General features: G+C 44.0%; 2 protein-coding genes across 6 annotated transcripts in view; one reads left to right on the forward strand and one right to left on the reverse strand.

The window, feature by feature from the left end:
* GRIN3A (glutamate ionotropic receptor NMDA type subunit 3A) overlaps positions 1-8,946 on the forward strand; it is a gene marked incomplete at both ends in the record, with an annotated part of 188,574 nt that extends 179,628 nt beyond the window's left edge. Inside the window, 3 exons of one of the 2 annotated variants that reach the window (XM_080940337.1) lie at positions 1,863-2,027; positions 4,344-4,420; positions 8,547-8,946. In XM_080940337.1, the coding sequence (XP_080796463.1) occupies positions 1,863-2,027; positions 4,344-4,420; positions 8,547-8,946 (642 nt within the window). The remainder of the gene's footprint in view (positions 1-1,862; positions 2,028-4,343; positions 4,421-8,546) is intronic. The other variant, XM_080940338.1, reaches the window with a different exon arrangement.
* RNF20 (ring finger protein 20) overlaps positions 2,662-22,532 on the reverse strand; it is a 41,743-nt gene continuing 21,872 nt past the window's right edge. For 3 of the 4 annotated variants that reach the window (XM_080940340.1, XM_080940339.1, XM_080940341.1), the window contains 7 exons: positions 22,253-22,370; positions 20,567-20,716; positions 19,988-20,200; positions 19,172-19,297; positions 18,886-19,026; positions 18,185-18,286; positions 16,915-17,985 (listed from right to left, as the gene is read on the reverse strand). In XM_080940340.1, coding sequence (XP_080796466.1) covers positions 17,809-17,985; positions 18,185-18,286; positions 18,886-19,026; positions 19,172-19,297; positions 19,988-20,200; positions 20,567-20,716; positions 22,253-22,370 — 1,027 coding nt within the window. In that variant the 3' untranslated portion in view covers positions 16,915-17,808. Of the gene's footprint in view, positions 2,954-16,914; positions 17,986-18,184; positions 18,287-18,885; positions 19,027-19,171; positions 19,298-19,987; positions 20,201-20,566; positions 20,717-22,252; positions 22,371-22,532 lie in introns of those variants that run through there. The other variant, XM_080940342.1, reaches the window with a different exon arrangement.

Raw genomic sequence — 22,532 nt, forward strand, 5'->3', positions numbered from 1 at the left:
CCTGCTAGGATACAGGCACAAAACAGATGCACAGCATGTTTAAGGGAACATGACTAATCCAGTATACTTTCCATTGCGTGATAAAGCAATGGCTAAGGGCAAACTGGGAGAGGAAAGGGTTCATTTCATATGACTGGGGTAAGTCCAAGCAGAAACTCAAACAGGAGCAGCGGCAGGAACCATGCGGTAATGCTGCTTTCTGGTCTGTTCTCTATGGTTTGCTCAGCTTGCTTTCTTACACAACCCAAGGCCACCCAGGCAGTAGTCACACCGCCACCAGTCATTATGGAGAAAACCCCTCCACAGACTTCCCCACAGGACAATCTGGTGAAGCAGTTCCCCAGCTGAGGTGCCATCAATATTTCTACTTTGCATCAAGTGGACAAAACCGAACAAGCACAGTGACCAGAGAGAAAAACAGCTGAGTGGCAGCTTCAACCTTATCCCTTGTCCCTCAGACGCAGACACACACATTTGGGTTGATGCCCACTGAGTAGAGGACATTCAAATCAGATGCAGAATTTTTGAATAGAAATATTTGGCAACTTATTATAGAGAATGCATAGTGAGAAATCAGATAGCAAAGGACACCTGCAAGAGAGCTTCACTAGACAGAAAGCACAGATGTCAACCTGTGCCTGCAGCCTGCTTCCCCCAGATATTAGTGTACTGGGTTTGTGGAAACGTAATTGCTATGTGAAATGGGGAAAATTAATATTTAAAGGGTATTATAAGACCACAATATGAATATGTACACACAGACTGGCCTAGTTAATAAACAGGACCGCCAGGACTACACACTGAAACCCTGTCCCGAAAAGCCAGAAAATAACAAACAGCACTGGGAAGATGGCTTTGTGGTTCAGAGGACTTTTGCTCTGCCAGAGGACCAGGGTTCAGTTCTCAGCACCTATGTGGAAGCTGACAACTATCTTTAATTTTATTCCAGGGGTCCAACACCCTCTTCTGCTGACTGTGCACATTGGCGTGTGTGTACTGACATGCATGCAGGCACAATACCATGTACATAAGATAAACTAAACCTTTTTGTTAGCCTAATAATGTATAGGTATAAGAGATGTATAAGCCCAAGACAACTGAATAACTAGTGGGATGAAATGAGAAACCTGAGATTTGTTAAATACAGGAAAACAGGAAGTCTGTGTGCTTATTGGTATGGTGACCCACTATGAGTTACTTTTTTCTTCATCTTGACAGTCTTTTATTAAAAAACATATACTTTTTGTTGAATGTTTGATTAAAATTTTTTTAAAAACCCAGTTCTCACTGTATCTATAATAACCATATATTGAGCACTAATTATTAATGATAATGACACCACACAAAGGCTTCTTAGTGTGTCATACCAGAACTTCCCAAATCATGTTTCCTTGCCTCTAAAGCTGTCAATTTGCTCACAAAAGGCAATGCTCCTTCTCCAGAGCTGCCTCATTCCATCACCTGGTCCAACATTCTGTGTCACTGGTACATTTCAACAGAGAGCATTTATGAAGTCCTTTAACTAAAAGGGCCCTGAGGCCCCTGCTAGGTCTAACCGCCAGGATTATCCAGGGCACAGTCTTTTCTCCTTAAATCTGTTCCTCCTCTGCTCCCCAGAGAGCTTCCTTCATAGCTATCCAACTATTTCACACCCCCAACTGTTGACTTCTTTATCCCTCTGCTTCCAAGAAATGGAGGCATAGTCCAGACTCGGAGCCTTCCTATAACGCCAGGGGTGACACACAGTGAGCTCCACGTGTCAGCAGCACTGCAGGACTGTGACCCTGGGGGTGGAGGTGGGGCAGTGAGTCAAAGGAGCAAATGAGCATGCGCGGGGCACTCATGGCCTCCCTGTCTTTCAGACTCTGCAAATGGGCATCAAGCATTTCTCTGGGCTCTTCCTGCTGCTGTGCATAGGACTTGGCCTCTCCATCCTGACAACCATTGGTGAACACATAGCGTACAGGCTGCTGCTGCCACGCATCAGAAACAAATCCAAGCTGCAGTACTGGCTGCACACCAGTCAGGTGAGTTCTCTGGGACCTTGTGCAGGAGTCTCCCACACTTAAGGGTTCCCCAGGAAGTCAGTCAACCAGAAAGTGGTAAGAGATGGAGAGAGGAGTGCTCTAGCACTCGGGGGTGGAACTCTCTTTATTCCACACCACCCCATGAGTTGAAGACTCACAGTATCCCTTCCTTTCTTAGAACACTACTGCTGCCCATAGATGAGAAAATATATTTTGAACTCGGATTCACTTAACAAAAATCATCTAAAGGGATAATGTGAAGATTCTGTTTCCCACAGATTTTTCTATGTCGAAGTGAAAGCCAGTAAGAGTCTCAAGCTCCTGTTTGCTTTTAGGTGGTCTGGTTTCCCTGGTCTTTGTTTCTCTGCCAGGAGTTCTGAGGCCTACTTGTGTGAGGTCATGTCTCAGAGAAGCAAGGTTTCCTTTTGTAAAATAGACATCTACCAAGATAATTAAATAATTTACTGAGATAATTAAAACTGTTGACACAGATCATTTGGACACATCTTTATTATTATTATTTATTTATTTATATCCCAAATGCTGCCCTTCCCTCCCAGTCTGCCCTGCAGAGTTCCTCCCCCCTCCCCTTTGGCTATGAGAGGGTAGCACCCCTCCCAAGCACCCCCCCCATCCTAGTGCATCGGGTCCCAGGGGAGGGACATCCTTTCCCACTCATGCCAGACAAGGCAATCCTCTGCTACATATGTGCTGGGGGCCTCAGACCAGCCCGTGTATGCTCTTTGATTGGCAGCTCAATCTCTGGGAGCTCCCTGGGGTCCAGGTTGGTTGATACTGTTGATCTCCCATTCAGCTCTTCCATAGCAGTCCTCAACCTCTGTCCAATGTTTGTCTGTAGGTATCTGCATCCATCCAGTCAGCTGCTGGGTAGCGGCTCTCAGTGGGCTGCTATGCTAGGCTCCTGCCTGCAAGCACAACATAGCATCTGTAATAGTGTGAGGGATGGTGCCTGTCCATGGATAGGTCTCAAGTTGGGCCAGTCTCTGGTTGGCCATTCCTTTAGTCTCTGTTCTATCTTTGTCCCTGAATTTCTTTTGGACAGGGCCAACTTTGGGACAAGGTTTTAGGTAGGTTGGTGTCCCCATCCCTCCACGGGGGTCCTGTCTGGCTACTGGAGGTGGTCTCTTCAGGTTCCATATTCCCACTGTTGGGCATTTCAGCTAAGGTCACCCACAGACTCCTCATCCTAGGTCTCTGGGACTTCCTAGGGATTTCCCCCAAACCCTAGCAGCTGCATATTTCTATTCATTCTCTGAGCCCTCTGGACTTCTCTCCTGTCTCACCCTACTCCTCCCCTCCCCTCTCCCACCCAGGTCTGTCCTTCTGCCTCCCATGATTATTTTGTCCCCCCTTCTAAGTGGGATTGAAGAATCCTCACTTGGGCCTCCTTTCTTGTTTAGCTTCTTTGGGTTTGTGAGTTATATCATGGGTATTCTGAAATTTTTAGCTAATATTCACTTATCAATGAATATATACCACATACGTCCTTTGGGGTCTGGGTTACCATGTTCAGGATGATATTTTCTAGTTTCACCCATTTGTCTGCAAAATCATCTCTGTCCTTGTGGGAACCCAACTTGGACATCCATGGTACAATCAGATAGTGTGTCAGGAAGGAAGGACTTTAGAAAATTGCACGGTTTCATCTGACCATGTAAGATGGATGACCTACCCCACCTCCCCAGTGTGGGGTTCCTTCTGCCTCCTGATACCCCATGACTTGCCTCATTTCTTGAAGGTGAGGCTAGATGTTCTGCTTTGGGTGTCACCCATTCTCTTACTCGTTTCCTTGCTATGTCTTGTTGTTTTTGTTTTTGCTTTTGTTGTTTTCTAGACAGATAACTTATTTTCTCAGTTGAATACTTCCCCATACTTTCTGGAGGAGTCGTTGCTTTCCTTGAAATCTGAAGACAAGTGATATTCTCTGTTCTACGTGAACATAAGTAAATTCTCATGAGAACAGCTTTCCTTTCTTCCTTTGGTTGCTTTAGTCTGAACTCTGACAACTGTACAAGGCTTTGTATTACACAGGAGGTGTTGGTTGTCCCTTCTTTCTATCAAATACCATTTCATCACCCAAAGCATTTGTTCTTCTAGCAATAATTAGCTATAATTTAGAATCCTTGTTGCCTTGCAAGGTGTGGCTAAATGTTGACCTAATTTCATGCATGCCTGAAATTTTTGTTAAAGACACCGAAGTTTGTAACTACCAAATAACCTGTGAAATCACAAGCACTATTTTGTCCCTGAAACACACAGTTCAAATGGTCTCTATGAATCTGTTCTTCTTACCAGAGGTTTCACAGAGCACTAAACACGTCATTTGTAGAAGAAAAGCAGCCGCATTCCAAGACAAAACGTGTGGAAAAGAGGTAAGAAGTCAAACCTGTCTTTGCCCTTGCTAAAACAGTTTAGACTCGTGACAGCACCCCTTATTCAAAAAGGAACTTAACTCTAAGTAAGCATTCTGACCAAATTTAAGCCATCTGTTGATAAACAAAATCAACACAAATGCATGGATTTTTCAATTACAATGAAGTAAAACAAATTAAGCACATCCATGCGCATATACATATGCATGCACTGGAATGGAACACAGGCAAAAGGGCAGGTATGGGCTACAGAGCCTGGCATCTGGGGCCTGTACTGTCTCCAACCTTTAACAGTATGTGATAGTTAACATCTGTGCCTCATACTCATCTGTGAAATGGGTAAAAACCCGAGTTGTTATAAGTCATGAATGGGATAGACAGCAAAAGCCCTGAAAGTGAAGCAAACGCTAATGAGCACTGGTGAGTGTCTGCAGCAGTGCAGAGTCGCACTGGTGAGCCCAGCAGGCAGTCCTAAGAGTAAGCGAGGCGCTAGAGACATGCACTGTGAGTCCGACTCACAGCTCCCTAGAGTCTTCACTAATAGGAAGAAACGATGCTTCCAAGGTCCACACCTTCATTACAGCAGCCTGTGGATGGCTCTGTCCTCGTTCAAGGTGACTGAAGATGGCAGAAGCACTTTGGGTCTGCTGCAGCTTCCCCAGGCTGCTCTCCTGGGTCTCTCGCAGGCCCAGAGACCTCAGACAGGGCATTGGCTCTGAGAACTGGTGACACATCTTCCATTCAAAGCTGGGATTTCTGGGTAGTTTTAAATTTTGACACTAACACCTCTCATTTCTAACAGAAAAAAAATGGTATCCAGCAGGATTTTTGTCCAGCTTTTATCTCCACTGTGGCTGCTCTAGTCCCTTCTTTCTGGATTATATCTAGCTTGTCAGAATCATTTATAATCTCTACGGCTCCTTTCCAGTCACAAATTGAGTTGTCACCTGGCTGTCAGTATGGTATCCCCTTGTCACAGTGCAAGTCTGCTAGTGACAAACTATAGAGCAGTCAGGTCACAGCTGTTCTGTTACCCTAGAGAAATTTTTCTTTAACCAGAGGAACGGAAGAAGGCACAGCTGTGAAATACTCTTTAAATTACAGAACATTTTTTTCCAGGAATAGACACAAGAAGCCCAGTGACCTTGCCCCTTTAATGGGACTCTTATCTACCTGCCTTACCTATGCTGAGAGCCAAATGTGTCTCTGCACTCAGCTTACCCACTCTTCTTGCAGATCCCCTTCCTTACTCTGACAAGGAGCTAAGACAGAGAGTCTTTATCACTGTGACCCAATTAATCCTCAACCTGTCACTAACAGACCTGTGACAGCACAGGATGCCACAGAGAGGGGCTGCTGTGAGTGCTCTGTGACTAGAGACTTTGGAAAACAATGGCAATGGTCCTGATAAAGTGGCTATGCTCTGGGGTAAATGATGAAAAATGACGTGAATAGTTGTTTCCTATGGCAATCTCCCTATAACTCAGAGCCCGCAGCCTTCCAAACTCACTGTTTGGAGTCACTTCAATCTCACATAACTGTTCCAATGAAGCCTGTTCAGCTCATTTTGTTATGAAATACTCATTTCTAATTAGACACCTTAACCGCTTAAGCATCAACAGCCTTGTAATCCTAGGTAGCTCAAAGCCACACACCAATTACCAGAGCACCGTGAAACTAACAGAGGATGTTATGTTACAAAGAAGTCCAGTTTTTGTTTATTATTCTGTTAGATTTCCACATAGATACTCCAAGATTTGGGTGACCAGACTGCCTGAGAATCTCACTATGGTGACTGTCGTCTCATAAAATGGGCAGACAACTCTCTTAATGTCCTACTGCCCTTATTCTACAGCAGAGGCACGTTTGCTGCCTTCCTCTCTTCTCTTGAAAGAAGCAGCAGCAAATGTCCACGCCATTACGGCATGACAGCCTCCTCAGCTCTCCACACTGACTGAACGAGTTTGGAGGGAGAGATGAATGGAAGGTGAATGTGAGATTGTTGCCTTGGGGAAATTCTAGGCCATGGGACCAAGACAACTTTAGCACACACCTAACACACATTTACTGCATGTGAATGAGTATTTCAGGAGTTTTTATATGTAATCCTGGATTTACTCAGCGAGAGGCTAGCAGAGAACTTCTAACCACACCACCTCTGAGTCTAAGGTCCAGGAAGCAGCTGTAGGTAGGATCACTCACTGTGGAATCCCCCCAGACCATGACAGTTAAAGTGGGCTCTGGTACTCTCTGAATCTATGAACTCTCAACAAGGGCAACAGTGTGGAATGGGCAGGAGGTTTGGAGTGTTTGTGCTAATGCCCTGGGCAGGTTTCAGTCAGCTTCTGCTGTGTGAGAAGTTACCCAAATACTTAGTAACAAAAATGAATTGCTTACTGATCTATGCTCGGCTGGGCTCATGCATATATCTGTAGCCAGGCTGGGGGAAGGGAAAGCAGCTAAGAGTAGTCTGATCAATTGTCCTCTGCTGGGCCAATCAGGAGCCCTGTAGACTTTCTTCAGGTCTGCTGCCCATCAATAGATCAACGAGGGCTTGCACTGTACCTGCAGAGATTTGAGAATGACAATGTGTGGGGTCCTTAAAACTTAGGCTTGGAACTTCTCAATCTTTCTATTGTCCAAAATAAATAATGAGACCAAAGCCAAGGGTGGTGGCTCCTGGCTGTAAATCCCAGCCCTTGGGAGACAAAAACAAAAGAATTGCCATCAGTTGGAGATTAATCTGGACTATATGACTTCCAGGTTCCAGGCCAGCCTGTGCTGGGCCTTGTCTCAAAGGGACAATGTTAAGAAGCTAGACCTCATAGACAAAGGAAAGAGGCCATGGATTAAAAAGGAATAAAGACTTAGATGGCCTTGGCAATCCACTTCTGGGCAAAGCAACACATGCTAAGGCTTTAAGTTTTGTTATTCATTTACCCTCTGTCTTTCCTACTTCCACTCTCCGGCAATTAGGAGTCCAGAAATAAAGCTGATTCAGTTTTATGGGAACAAAACACAGGGACTTAATAGGGGTTTCCTACTGTGCTGCACCATGTGGTGAACTACAAAAGTGGCCATAACCTTCCTCTTCTTCCTCCTCCTCCTCCAGGGTGGAAGTCACACTGCTTAGATTAAGCTGTTCTCACAGTGAGAACCCTCTCATGGCATCCAACTGTCAAGGTGTATTTAGAAACTTGCCCAGCTCCCTCCCTCCCACCGTCACTGACACTGCACAGCCGCCGGGTCTCAATGATAGTGGTATATGCAAGCCTAAAGGACTGTAAATCTATTTCTAGCAAGAATCGAGGATTCACAAGCACCGAACCTGACTGATCATTCTCAACCTACAAAAAGTCACCTCTGTAATAAGAAACACTTTGTTAAAACTTTTGTTAATGTGTCTTCATTCTCTCCTTAAGCCCAGTACAGCCTAGAAGGGCTAAAAGTCAGCCATAAAGTATTACCAACCTACAACCAACCAACCAGTGCTTAAGCACCTCTGAACAAAGATCTTTCACTCTTACTAGGGCTTAATCTCTATAGTCATAGGATGTCTCCAGGCAGCACTGCTTTCTGAACGCTGCCTACAGGTAAGGTATAAAAATGTACCTAGGTGTGGAAAAGATGGCTCAGCAGGTGTGCTTGCTCTGTAAGCGTGAGAACTGAGTTAAAGCCCAGCATTGGGGTTTGGGGTAGGGCAGATCCTGGGAGCTTATTGGCTAGACAAAAGGTGACTTTGTGGCTCCTGTCTAAAGCAGTATGGAAGGTAATAGAGAAAACATAGGCTGTCATGCTGTGCCTTAACGTGTTTATCCTATCTATTCTCTCTCTCTCTGTCCCCCCTTCTCTTACACATCTAAGGGCGCGCGCACGCACGCACACACACACACACACACACACACACACACACACATACACACATACTTTAAATTTTTCTTAAGACCATGTAACATTTCCCATTTCATCAGAACATGTCCAATTCTAGTTTCAAAGCAACATGAGGTTTGGAAAGATCTTCAATTCATGGCTCCCACTGTCCCCATGACATTCTAAGCAGTCAGTCCACTCGTGACTTGGTGGTTTCAGTTCTACAAACTGAACTAGTTCTCTGCTGTTCACATAGCAGATGGAGAAGATGGACCGGCAGGACAGAAGGGGTCTCTGAACTGTCTCTGTTTCCTAGGTCCAACATGGGGCCCCAGCAGCTCACGGTATGGAACACTTCCAATCTGAGTCACGACAACCAACGAAAATACATCTTTAATGATGAGGAAGGACAAAGCCAGATGGGCACTCAGGCCCACCAGGACATCCCTCTCCCTCCGAGGAGAAGAGAGCTCCCTGCCTTACTGACCACCAATGGCAAAGCAGACTCCCTCAATGTAGCTCGGAACTCGGTGATGCAGGAACTGTCCGAGTTGGAGAAGCAGATCCAAGTGATCCGCCAGGAGCTGCAGATGGCTGTAAGCAGGAAGACAGAGCTGGAGGAATATCAAAGGACAAACCGGACTTGTGAATCCTAGGCTGTGTCTCTGCTCCCCTTTCTCAGCCCCTGGTATTCTGAAGCCCTTGAGGCACTTTGTAAAGCTCTTTTGTATTCATTGACAAAGGTGTGGGGTCTGGCAATGAAGTGTGCTGTTCTCAGTCTAAGATGCAGCAGCGGCTCTTCCCACAAACGCCCCCCAGGTCTCCAGGGTAGGAATCTTTCCAATAGCAGGAACCTAGAGTTAGCCAGGAGTAAGGTCTGTGTAAGGGGATCGGTGAGCTGCCAGACAACTCTGGCTCCTGTCAACCTTTCACCTGGTGCCACAAAAATATTTCTGGTTTTTAGCCCTTTCTCTGCACCTCACCAAGAGATAAAAACTGTTGCTCATACCTGTGTCTTACTTGGGTTGGTTTTTAATATTGTTAAAAAATAGAAGTATCCAGTGTTGCAGATTTGATACAACTCCCCAATTCTAGATTTGAGCTAACATTCTGAACAAGCAGGGTAGGAGCCAGAAAACCTGGGACAGAACAGATACATAAGAAAGTAGAGCTCAGAAGTCTCCCAGGCAAGGGCTGACTGCCTAAGCTGACACCATGTGTCTGAGTGGCTCTGGATCTTGCCCCTATCCTAACTAACCTTTAGTAGAAACACCATGATGCACCACTATGAATGGGAAAGCAATGCCCAGTGGGAGCAGAGAACAGGCAGACGGGGCACTGACAATTCACAGGGTGCTTTTAAAATAGAGCCCTGGGCCAGAAAGGCAATTTAGCTAAAGAATGTATTGCACTATACTTCTAATGGAACTAAGCATCTCCACCATAGTGTGTGCCTTCTATAAAAAGAAGCAAGGCAAGGCCACGTCCTTTGCAGGGGCCTTTGCTAGCCACCTAATGAATGCCTGTAACAGGGTCTGTAAGCTGACACTGTACTGAGGGGAATGTTCTGCATAACACAGGTGAGGCTGTCTTCAGAACAGTGGCCACCTCTTGGTCCCAGGAATCCCAGAAGCAACCAGAGAACACCACAAATGTCAAATGCTGGAGTCTGGCCTGCTTCACCATCTCCCATCCTTACACTTACTCCTCTCTGATAAGTTATGGTAAGTTCTAGTCTGATTACCCTCCTGATCCATCTAATCCCTTCAGAGACTGACATAAATTTGCCTAGCTTCCCCTGTCCAGGCATCACTTTGTAGTCGCACAATTGCTTGGCATGAAGAAAGGAAAGCAACTTGAACTCTAGACTTGCTTTATATTCCCAATGTTGGCTAAATCATCACCTAAGGCCATCATCACTGTGCCAATTGCCAAGTGTCATCAGTCAGTGATGCTTCGTCTGCAGCTTCCCCAAGCAGTGCTCAGGACATTAAAGGGGTCTCGTTGGCACAACTCCTCCCACTGTGGGACAATGTCTGCACCCCACCAAGACTCCCACATAAAGACAGTACCCTAAGTTGTAGTCCAAACACTTGAGCGATGCTTGAGTTAAATGGAGGAGTAAGCCTGGGAGTGCAAGTAAGCTCCAGTATTCAAGAGGAGCCAGGGGGACTTTATAAACAGACTTCAGCTTCAGATTAAACATCTCAATGGGAGGGGAGAAGCCCTGAAAACAGAGGACAAGTACACTGCAGAGTCCTTATGGCCGGTTCCTTCCCTTAGCCCTTCTCACCCGTCTGTAACGATGCCCTGGGGGCTCTTGAATACCCTTCAGCCTGCAGGGCTGACGCATAGTGTATGTACCTCAATGCACAGGACAGCCACGCTCCAGGGGTACATGGGTGACCCGTATTTCAACAGTACTGGAGAGGCTAGCTGTTTAAGGGAACCCAGAGGTGAATTCTTTTGTAAAGAATCCTTTTGTAATGCAAACCAATTATCCCTTCGGTATCTGTTTTGTAAGTTTGGATTTTTGTATCATATCTGGTTTATCTTACGCTTCTCTACTGAGGCATTCTGAGTAGTGTGATCATATGGCAGGGTACCCTGCCTACCCACGGAGCGAGAACCAGCGCACGCTCGAAGAGAAACTGCCCGGCCAAACTGGCTGGGATGCAGCGCAAAGCAGCAGGAATAACACAGGTTTACTGCTGTCAACACTGCTTAAAATGCTTTCATGGCCTGGGTCAAGAAAAAAAACATAACTGCTTGTGAAGCGGTTTCATGATAAATAGCAAAAAAAAAAAAAAAAAAATTAATGGTAGTAACTGAACAGTGTTTTGCAATTTGTGAAACAGTGTGCTGTGTTTTGTACAAGACTTCACGAAAGGGGGAGTCCTTCTAAACCTTTGTTCTGCTCCACCTCAGCTCCCTCACCTACCCTCAGGCTCACAGTGGGAAGCTCCTGGGGCAGGGCTGTTAGAAAGAACTAAGGGATACTGCTCTGCATACTGTGCTATCTCATTGGATCAGGAAAGCCTACGTCTGCCAACCAGCCTCAGAAACATGGGACGTGACAAACTGTCCCACATCAAAGCCCATTCTTCAGGGGAGTAACACAGGAAGCACCCAAACCATAAACTGGGTAAACTGGCTTGTTTGAATAAGAAAGTAAGGGTTCCACAGAGCATGTGCCACAGAGAAAGAGTTCTCTTCCGACAAATAAAAGCAAGTTAGGACAGGCAGGATAGCCAGAAGCAGCCATGCAGACCTAAGAAGTCGGGTCTGCAATGTGCCTGGGTTTCCTATTATTCCTAAGATTTGCACAAACCCTATATAGGAATGGCTGCTTCCCTTCCACCCCTCTGAAATGTGCATGGAGCTGCTCCGAACACAACTGTATCACTGAGTTAGTTCCTCAGTGTTGGGCCCATTACGGCCTTGGGGCAAAGTTGACCACACCTTTGTGTGGATCAAGAAGAGAAGAAACTACTTTGGGGTCTTTGAAAAAGCAAGCGAGAAAATCCACAGTCTTTAGCAGAAATCACTTTTCTAGAAGTGGCTTTAAAGCACTTCACCTCCTGCACTGTTCTGTTATGCCTTTCTCCTGACCCCACTCCCCACTCCTGCCACCAAACACACCCAGCTGGGGGATTCCTCTCTCTTTCGTTTAGCTGCCAGTCATTTTATGAAAATGAAGTGCTTCTAAGTATTTCCTTAAGGTCTGTGAAGAGTATTTGCCCTGCGTCTTCATTTCAGTGTGTGTGCAACTGCTCAGCTCCAAGAACTGAAGCGCTGTCTTGTGAGCATGACATCACCAGGCTGTTTTGCTCCAGCCACTTTTCTTGTACAACTATGGGGATGGACTAGATGTCCTCAGGTCTTTTCCATCTTTCTATGACAGTGGAATAAATGTTCAGACAGAAACTTCACCTTCCGTGTGTTGCTGGCATTCATTGGGGATTAGAACAGTTCCAAGACACCAGCTCCTTCCTCACAAGGGCCCACTGATGCAAGACTTAGGTGACTTATTCATGTTTCTTGTCTACTCCACAGCCATGTGCAGAGCCTGGGTATTAGGAAGCAAGAGCATCTTTATATGAGAAACGCATTGTTGAGGGTGGTGGGGGGATGTCCTGTTTATTGGGTCACCAAAATCTCTGACGTAATTATTCTCCTTTGGTAATTCAACAAAAACACGCTAGTTTCCACTTACACAGCAAAACCACAACAGTGGAAAGGGCAGGTATGATCTTAGCCTAGGGGACCTTCTCTCAATTTGATCTTTACAGGACTTATAAACATACTGTAATAGCCAACACTTATGGGCATCTATTATAATATAATGAAGTCTCATTTAATCATGTGATTATATTACAACCATGTGATACTAAAGACCTCAGATGTAGTCTACAATTGTCAAACACAAATAGTTAACAGGTAGAAAACAACAAGTCAGAGAGATGACTGGTGGAAGAAACATGTCAGGGACTGTGTGACCTGCCCAAGGTCACACAGCTAACAACTGTGTAGAGATTAGTGTGCACAGAGCACAGCCATAAAACAGTACTGTCAGTATTTTGCTCAATGTCTGCCTCTTACTCCTCCTCCAACATCTCTAATCTGTCTCACTCTGACCCAAGCCTCAACTGGACCAACCAGCTCTGCACTTGCACTGGTCACTCGGACTCAAGACTCATACCCAAGTACCCAAGCATCATAAACATAACTATCTGCATTTGTTCTGCTTGCTAAGTCCTCGCAAGCCCTGGTATAAACAGCTTCAAAACTCAGCAGCCCTACAGGCATGCAGGCAGTTTCTGACAATCCAAGCAACTGCAGCAGTTTGCAAACTTGCCTTCATAAATCTTCTAGCCCGACATATTCTCTACACACTCTTCTGAAATACAGCCAAGTCAAATCTCATAAAAGTATGAGCTTGCTATAAAATGATACAACTGCCAAGTCCCCCAAGACATTCTGCATCATTCATTCCGGGGGTCCAGGTTTTAAGACAAGTTGCTGGATAGCAAGGTAACAGGAGATTCTGATCTCAGGGACCATTGGGTTCAACATAGTTGTGCGACATTGAGGCCAGGGAGATGACTCAGTGCATGCAAGAGAACCTGAGTTCTTATCTCCAGAACTCAGGTAAAAGCCAGGCATAATAGTATTCACATAAACCCAGTGCTCCTGTGGCAATATGGGAGGCAGAAACAGAAAAATCGCTGGAAGCTAGTAGGTCAACTAGCCTTGAAACACAGGGGGAAAAAAGGCCCATCTCGAAGAAGTTAGAAAGCAAGAACTGACACCCAGGTCTCTCTGTCTCTCTCTTTCACCTGCACACACGCACACGCACACGCGCGCGCACGCACACACACACAAACACACACACACACTGTGATCTTTATACACATATTTACCCATAAAAAGGTTTTTAAATTAAGTCCTAGAGCAGCAAAGATGACACCCTGCTCTTCGTGCGTGTACAGGTACACATGTGCATGTGCTACTACTATGGAAACATAGTTGGAGTATGACGAACATTTTAAGAAAAACATGCACAGGTCCAGGATGGGGAAACCATGGCAATTAGGGACCTGGAGGACTTCGAATACTTCAATCTGACAAATGTTAAGTACAAGCTTCATGGAATAAGAAGAGAAAAGCAGAACCAAGATCATCCTGATACACTGCATATATCCCTGAGTTGAAGCTCTTAAGTTCTCGTTCTCTCTCTCTCTCCCTCTCTCCCTCCCTCCCTCCCTCCCTCCCTGTTTCTCTTTCCAATGAGAATAAAAGAAAAGTAGAAGTCTGAGAGTGGCAGGCTCACCTGAGTGGCCTAATTCATCTCTAAAGAAGAGTCTGGGCTCCTTTTCAGTTCTCACAGCTGACCTTTCAAGTCATCTCATTTCATTGATGGCAGTAACTTGAAACCCTCTAGGTACATCATCACTAAGTCTATCGATTCGATGGCTCCAGCATTGTCTACACTGTCACTCTAAGAAAGGCTGATCTATATTAAGAGAAGCTCCAGTTGTTGCAGCTGTCTCTATAGAAATACTAACTTCAAAACTTCCAACAATCTTTTAATCACTACTATAAATTAAACTTGCAGACATAAATATTTGAAATTTAAAGAGGTACTCTATTAAGAAAAGCATTTTGAAAGAGAAAAAAAAGGATTAAATTTACATACAGGTACAGTAAGACAGACTTCTGCAGAGTTGGCAGAAGGAAGGAAGCCCAATTACACAGACACCTTTACTGAGTACTACACGCCTCTACCACATGTTGGGGATTACAATGTTAAGACATGGCCCCTTCCAAATCCAAATCTTAGGAATTGTGAAACAGGTTATAAGACCTTAACAGCTCATGTCAGGAAGGAAACAAGGTTGAGCAGAAATCCTCAAAAAGTAATGATAGTAACTAGCTGCGTTGGTTTTCTACTGCTATGACAACATGATCAAAGCAACTCACAAAATTTTAAAAAAGCATTTAATTTGGTACTCAGTTCTATTACTATCACACTGAGGAGCATGGCAGCAGGCAAGCACGGTACTGGAGCAGTAGATGAGAGTTCACTTCTCAATCAACAAGCATGGCAGAGAGCTTACTATAAACATCATGGGGCTTTGAAACCTAAAAGCTCACTTCCTCCTCCAGTGACACTCCTCCTCCAATAAGGACACACCTCTGAATCCTTCCCAAACAGATCCACCACCTGGGAACTCAAATATACTAGCCTATCAGAGTCATTCTCTTTCAAATACTATACAAGTCAAAGTATTTCTTTAGATGCATTGAGACCTGAGTTTATCAACCAACTGGTTGTCTTTGGGCAAAAGCAAGCAAACAAACAAAAACATCTCCACAAAAAAAAAAAAAAAAAAAAAAATCTTGAAGAACAAAATGTAAAGGTATTCCAGCCAACAAATGATAATGGGTATGGAGACTGTGTCTCTGCTTACAAGAATAAACACCACCATCCCAGTAGGTCTGGAAGACAATCATTTTATTGTCCTGACACTATCAAATCACATATCATTTCAATGGTATGCACATTATTCTGTAAGTATAGCACTCCCCTGTCCTGGAAGGACAAGGACAGCTACTAATCTGAACAGATAATAAGAAGACAAAGTACCCAGAGATATCATGAAGAATGCAATAGCTAGCCTCAGAAACAGCTCAGTACCTTTGAAAGGGAACCCTGAGAGTAAACAGAGATAAACCATACATAAGATACACACCTCAGATTGAGCATCCCCCATTTTGGTCAATATTACTTAAATGTTTCTAAGAAAGAACAGGTGGAAGGAAAGAGGGAGAAGGGAAGGGAATGGGAGAGAAGAGGGAAGGAGAGAATTTCTCTACAATATATAATACTTTCTACTTTAAATTGAGAAACTTTCCCATAAAGATATTACCTTGTAATTTTCCTATGGATGTAGAGCTGTCATTTCTAACTTAGGAGAATGTCAAGTTTTGAAATTCCTCCCAGGATCTGAAGAGCTGTTAAGTCATGTACTTAAAACCAAAACAAAATATGACATGAAATTCCAGGTACATTCCTGAAATCCATTCACAACCTCCCATGTAGGTAAAGAAAATCCAGTATTAAGGAAGGAATAAAGGAAGGAAGGAAGGAAGGAAGGAAGGAAGGAAGGAAGGAAGGAAGGAAGGAAGGAAGGAAGAATTACTATTTTTGAACATTTCCTGAAAATTTTAAGAGTCACCCTGTGTTAACCTGGACCTCAATTTCTCACTTAAGGAGCTTCCTCTTACCCCAGCTTTCCAGGGAACGAATGCTTCCCCCTACATCACACCACTGGCCAATGGTATTAAGCAGCTGGTTTTTAGGCCAAATGACACAAACTACTAATGTCATAAACCACCTGCTGCCCAAGCAGTCTACCTTATCCTGTTGTGCTCAAGCTTACCTTCTGAGTGCCAGCAGCTGGTGGTGAATGCAATGGTCATGTCTAGTTGGGCCTAATGTCAACATGGCTGTGTGAGCATAAACACATATGTATATATTCTTGGCAGCAGGATCAGCAGAACAATGGGCCTCTCTTGATAGCCAAGTGAACCCCAAACAACTAGATTTCATTCTTAAATCCCTATCACAGAATAGTAGGATTCGTCCCAAAGCCTGCTAAGGACAGACAGGGAACATGCCCTTGACATTATCAGGAGGGATTCAGTTGATACAAACCCTTTAAGAGGCAGAGAAAACTTCTGCTGTGCTAGTTTCTATAAAACTCAAAGTTCTCACTCAAAGCCACCAGGGGACAATCTCTTACCTCCATAGTGAACTATATATAGAAGAGAACTAAGTAGCCTCTCCTCAGTATGGACTCAAAACAACTGGAAAGAGAGAACATGGCCTTAATTCATATTAAAAATACTGCCAATGAAGACAGCCTCTTAATTTTAATTCTATTCAAAGACTTCAGTTCACTGGGCATGGTGGCACATGTCCCCAGTCTTAGCTCCAGTAAGGCTGACGAAGGGGGACTGTCGAGATTCAAGGCCAGCTTGCATTAAACAGCAAAAGACCCTATATTAAAAATTCAATTTTGAAATAGTTTAACAAAGAAAACCACCAACACAAGAGCAACCTGAATCCTGCTTTAATTGAAGTACATGGAATATTAAAATCCTACAGAAACATTACTGAGAATCTTCTGGAAAACAAAAATCAAAGAATCCCTCTGGAGAGGAGGATGACAGTAATTCATAAATCACCAACACCTCCCTGGATCTCATTCCCAGACTACGTAGATCTTTTCACAATCCATTCCTGCTACGTCTTAAGTACTAATTCTGATTTCAGAAAAACAAAACAGAACAAAACGAAAACATAGGAACTATCATGTTTGAAATTATTCTGGCCTTAAGAAATCTTAAAGTATCAATATTTGAATACTTAAAACATAAATAACTTTAGCAAAAAGTCCAACTGACCCAAAAAGTCAGTTTCCTAGAAATGAGAAACAGACAGAATTATCCTGGATCTAATTTCATTAAGGCTTCAAACCTTCCAGGAGAGAATATCACAGTTATACCATTTTATAACCTAAGTTTAGAAAGGTTTATTACCCAAATGAAGAATCTGAGTCCCAAAGACAGCTTATTTCGACAAGTTCACTCCTCCATAAAAGTATATGCTCTCTCTACCCACATTCCCTTCTCAGTGTCGAAACTACCAACCTGACTTCTTCAGGAGGAAGGGCAAATCCAAGTGTATAGGCTAGGCCCAAGAAGAAAATGTTGAAAATCCGAAAGGACACAAGGAAAGCTTGGAGGGAAGACAAACACTAGTGGTTTCTAGTTCATTCTAAACCCAAAGACTTGCAGTCTTTCTCACTAATGTTCTCCAGCTACTGGCGAAGAGAACCTGGACTAAGTCTGAGGAGCACGGGAGACGGCAGCTGTCAGGGAGGAAGAGGTAGAGGCTGGTGATTAATGAGTTAAGTGCTTGCCTAGCCAGTCCTCTTTCCTGACTGCCATCAGCCTATGTAAATGCGATGGAAATCGTTGGCGCCAAAAGCAGCGTTACACTTGGGACACTTGCGCTGGCGAGTGTCGTAGCGCGTCTTCACACACTCAAAGCAGAAAACATGAAAGCATTTGGTAAGCACTGCATCCTTCTTACGCATGTTACAGCAAGGGCAGGTCAGCCGTGCCTAGAAGGAAACAAAACCAGAGTCTGAGGACCCAAACAGTTACGGTATATAAGCACATAAATAAGACAACTCTAGGAAAGAGGCCCAGCTCCCACTCTGCTCGGCTTCAGGTGAAGGTCATGTCTACTGTCTCAAAGTGTTCCTGGACCGTTTCTGGCCCCGACAAACACAAAGACAACACCGAGTGACTTTTTCTTACCTTGTAGTCCTTTATCTCCTCCATCAGAATCTCATCGCACTTGGGTACATTGTCTGGCTTCTTGGTGGTCTCCAGCTTTCTTCGGAGCCTAGAGATGTCTTCCTGCAGCAAGAGAGCATAGCTACACACGGTTCCCAAACCTGTCATTTCTGACAGAAAAAAGTTTTCCAACTTGACCTTCTCTAGTGTAAAGACAAAGAACTTTCTGTCCTTTCATGTCCAACTCTCTTATTAGGAATGGAAGCACTTACAAATACCTGGTAATGAGACATTTTTGGTTCAGAAGGGGCCACCCTAATCTTACCCCCAAACTGGAACTGCATCATTGAGAGCACTTCAGTGCAATGAAGACACAGCCTGGACACTCAGAGAGCAGGCTGCTTTACTTTGTGGTAACTAAGTTATGGTGAGGGCAGACCTGGATTAAATTATTTACTGACCTCTAGAAAAGAACAGAAGCTATCATGCAAGACAGGTGGCATGAGAAAAGTGAGGTAAAAGTTACCTTCTACTCACTTCAGTAAGTAGTAGTACTTACCAGTTTACCAGGTCACACACTCGGCCAGTATTTGTTTCACAGCTAGGAAGCATGAAGCAGACGATCCTTCCCACAAGGCATAGCAGCTCATGGTGGGCAACACTCACCACAGCCCTCACAAAGCACTGAGAAGGTAGATAGAGTCAGAGACATCTGCTCTTACCTGTGCTCGTTTGAAATTAAACAAGTCCTTTTCTTTGGTGACACTGTTCTCTACAATTTCATCCTGAAAATCATGGAGCTTCTTCTGAGCAAGTTCCAGCTGTGCTTTGAGGTCATCTGCAAGCTGGGCTGCCTCCATTGCCTAAGGAGAATGCAGAAACACTACCTTATCATTCCTTCTTCTAGGGAGGGGAATGATAACCTAAGATCAGGTATTACATGAACATAAAACACTCCAGGCAGGTTCTGAAACCTGTCCAACCATGTGGTTACAGAGACCAGCATACCTTGCGTTTATTCATCTCCAAGGCTTGAGTCCTCAGACCCAGCTCCTTCTCCCCTGTGCCAATGTTACTCTGAAGCAGGTGTTCCTTCTCTTCCAGCTTTCTTACTACCTGTAACTGGGCATCTACCTGTGTAGGAGAAAAGTCAGATGTTAATGTAAGGAGGTAAGAAAATAAAATCAGTTATGTTCCACTTACCTATACATCCTCAAAAATTACAGCATATCAGAAACATCAAGTCATTACTGACTTTTCCATGAACCCTTTAAAATACATCTAAGATTATTTTATACTGAAGTCTTCAATTTTTTACAAAAAATAATTTGTGGATATTCAGAGTTAGGGAACCTACCAAAAAGACCTGTTTCCAAACTTCCAAGAATAGAAAATTATTCTAAGATTATTCATCTTCTGTAGCTATATAATCTCAGAACAAGGCCTCTCCAACCAAAACATAAACCCATGGCTCACACCAAATTAACTTTTTTTTTTTTTTCAGAACAGCTAGAAGTTCTAAAGTAGACTTTTTCTTAAAATTAATTCACTATAGGATCAAACAATACCAAGAGGTAAAAAAAATAAAATCTCACGTCCACTTCTGGCCTCTCACAAATTCATCCCAAAATCCAGAGGCAACCATGTCAGAGAAAACCCGTGTCTTTGAGGTAAGTCTGTAGGCAGGTGAAATGCATTTACCCAGACTCTAACATACACTTAGTTTGCAACATTTCTCTCACACAAAGAAGCCACAGTGATCAATATTGTACATGTTTTCATACAGAAAGCTCCCCATTTCAGCAGAATGGATCATCCAATTACCTGAGTCTTCAGAGTTAAGACCTGGTCAGCTAACTCTTCCTTTTCCTCTTTAAGCAACTTATGGATCTGGTTAGACTTGATTCGCTCTGACATGAGCTTGAAGTTTGCATCATCCTTCTCCCGCAGCTGCTGCATCAAACGGATGTTCTGCTCCTGCATGTCCTCAAAGGCCTGTCCTGTGACATCCATCTCAGACAGGAGAGCTTCTTCCTCCTAGCATGAGGATCAATTAGCAAATCTGCCAATGCCAAAGGATGAGCAGAGGAAACTAGACCTTCCTTCTGATAGCCTGCATTGGTTGCATATGTCTATAATCAGAGTATAAAAACTTCATTTTCTAAACAGTATATGCATCAGTCCCAGTCAGCAGAGAAAGTAGAGGACCCTCAGTAAACAATGTCTGAAGCAACAGCTATTACTCAAAGTAAAATCTGCCTCCCAAATACAGAATGAAAAAGAGAAGGACGGCACACAAGGACCCCGGTCACGACAACAAAGGCAGCAGGGCTAAAGTGAACCTGCACTGACAGTGACTACCTTGCACACTTCACTTAGCGCTAAGGAAGGAAGAGCGCCCACCTGCTTGGCCATGGCCAGCTTCTTCTGCAGGTATTCAATCTGCTCCTCCACTGCCCGGATCTTCCTCAAGGCATCCTCATCAGCCATTTTCTTGTTCTCTTTTTTCTCCTTATCTTCCAGATCCTTGAGTCTCTGCCTGAGATCCTCCAACTACAGGAGGAAAAGGATCATGTAAAAGGCTAAGTCATCAAACACTTCCAAAAATCAATCAACACTATATACACATGGAAGGCAGACTTGTGGAACAGGATAAATGACAAACTGAGAATGACACAGCTCAGCACACACGTATCAGTCCTGCATTTCATGTTCCTACAGGCAAGGTTTTGCCTATTACAGTCTTCTTTGGAAGTGGTCAAACTGTCTTTTCCTTAGGCGTCAAATTTCCAAGGATAAAAACATTTCTTTGAGGACATGCATGGTGCTGCACACCTTTAATCCCAGCACTCAGGAGGCAGAGATGGGTGAATCTGAGAGTTCGGGGCAGAACAGCCAGGACAACATAGACAAATCCAAACAAAACAAAACAAAATGCCATTTGTCTCAGGGCTGATGGTGTGGCAAGGACCTTCCCTAATAAAGATCTCAGGGGACCAATAACTGGGAGAGGAACAGGCAGGACTTCTAACTCAGAGGAGGGAAGAGGGGAGGAGAAAAAAGAATTGGGGCTTTTGGGGACAGAGACCTTGGGGTACAGGATGTAACAAACTAGAGGTCCCTGGTAAGATGGCAGTCTCCAGGAGAAGGAAGGAATATGGAGGAATATGGACAACCCAGATCCATGTGCCTTTAAATAGCCAAAGGCAGCTCTGAATATTTTACAAGGGATGCAATATTATAGGGCAATCTGTCTTACCTAGACGGACAGTTTATATCAATTGGCTCTAAGTTTATTGTGTGGACATTTTGTGAGGTGAGAATTTACTGATATAAATCTGATTGATAAATTACAAGCCTCTAGAGTTTTGATTTTACTGGGTTACTGGAAATTGTGACAATAACCACAAGAAGCAGATACTGGGAATGTGAGCAGAGTCTGAAGCAAAAGAGCCTCGAGATAAGCTAGGTGGTCTCTGCATGGAGACAGCGAGACCGTCAGAGACAGAGAGTAGCCGGCGCGGGCGTGACATGATGCTTTTTACATTATTTATTATTTAACCAACAGCTGGGATGGCTGAGCTGTCAAGAATACTGGCTGCTCTTCTTGAGGACCTGGGTTCAATTTCTAGCACCCACATGGTAGCTCACAACCATCTCTAACTCTAGTTCTAGGGGTCCTCTCCTGGGCTCCAAAGGCATCCGGTACTTCTGGTCTCCATGGATACCAGGCACACATGTGATGCACAGATATTCAAGCAAGGAAAACATGCTTACACACAAAATAAAAATTAATTTAGAAAATATTCAAATGCAACCAGAAAAAGAGAATTACTACGGTAATAATAAATATAAAGTAGTAATAATTTCTCAAAAGCAATTAAAGAATAAAAATGTTAAAAATCTACTCCAAGTTCTTGTAGTTCTGAGATACTTTACTACTTTGCAAAGAATTTTAAAAGATTGATTTCAGAGTCAGGAGCCCTCCTTTTCCAAGCTTTTTAAAACTGAACCTTACATATGAAAAGTACAAAGGACAACCTCACAAAGATGTCCACCAGTATGACAGGCACCGGAAGTCTCGATTACCTCTGCCTTGGACTTCTTCTCAGCCGCCATCAGCTGCACTTTGTCCCTCTGCTCCTTGGGGGCAGAGCGGTACATGTCCAGCAGCAGCTTCATCTCCTTCTGGCTCTCCTGTGCTTTCCTGTGAGAGAACCAACAGACTGAGAAAACAAAGGTCGGGGCAGCACTGGGATGGAAGGCAGTATGTCAGCCTTTTTACTCTGTGACAAAGGAAAGACAGTCTGCATAATTAGCAACAGACTTAAAGAATACAGTTGGAAAGCACAAAAAAGAAAGCCATATA

This window comes from Micromys minutus (assembly GCF_963924665.1).
Source record: "Micromys minutus genome assembly, chromosome: 28".
Lineage (NCBI taxonomy): Eukaryota > Metazoa > Chordata > Mammalia > Rodentia > Muridae > Micromys > Micromys minutus.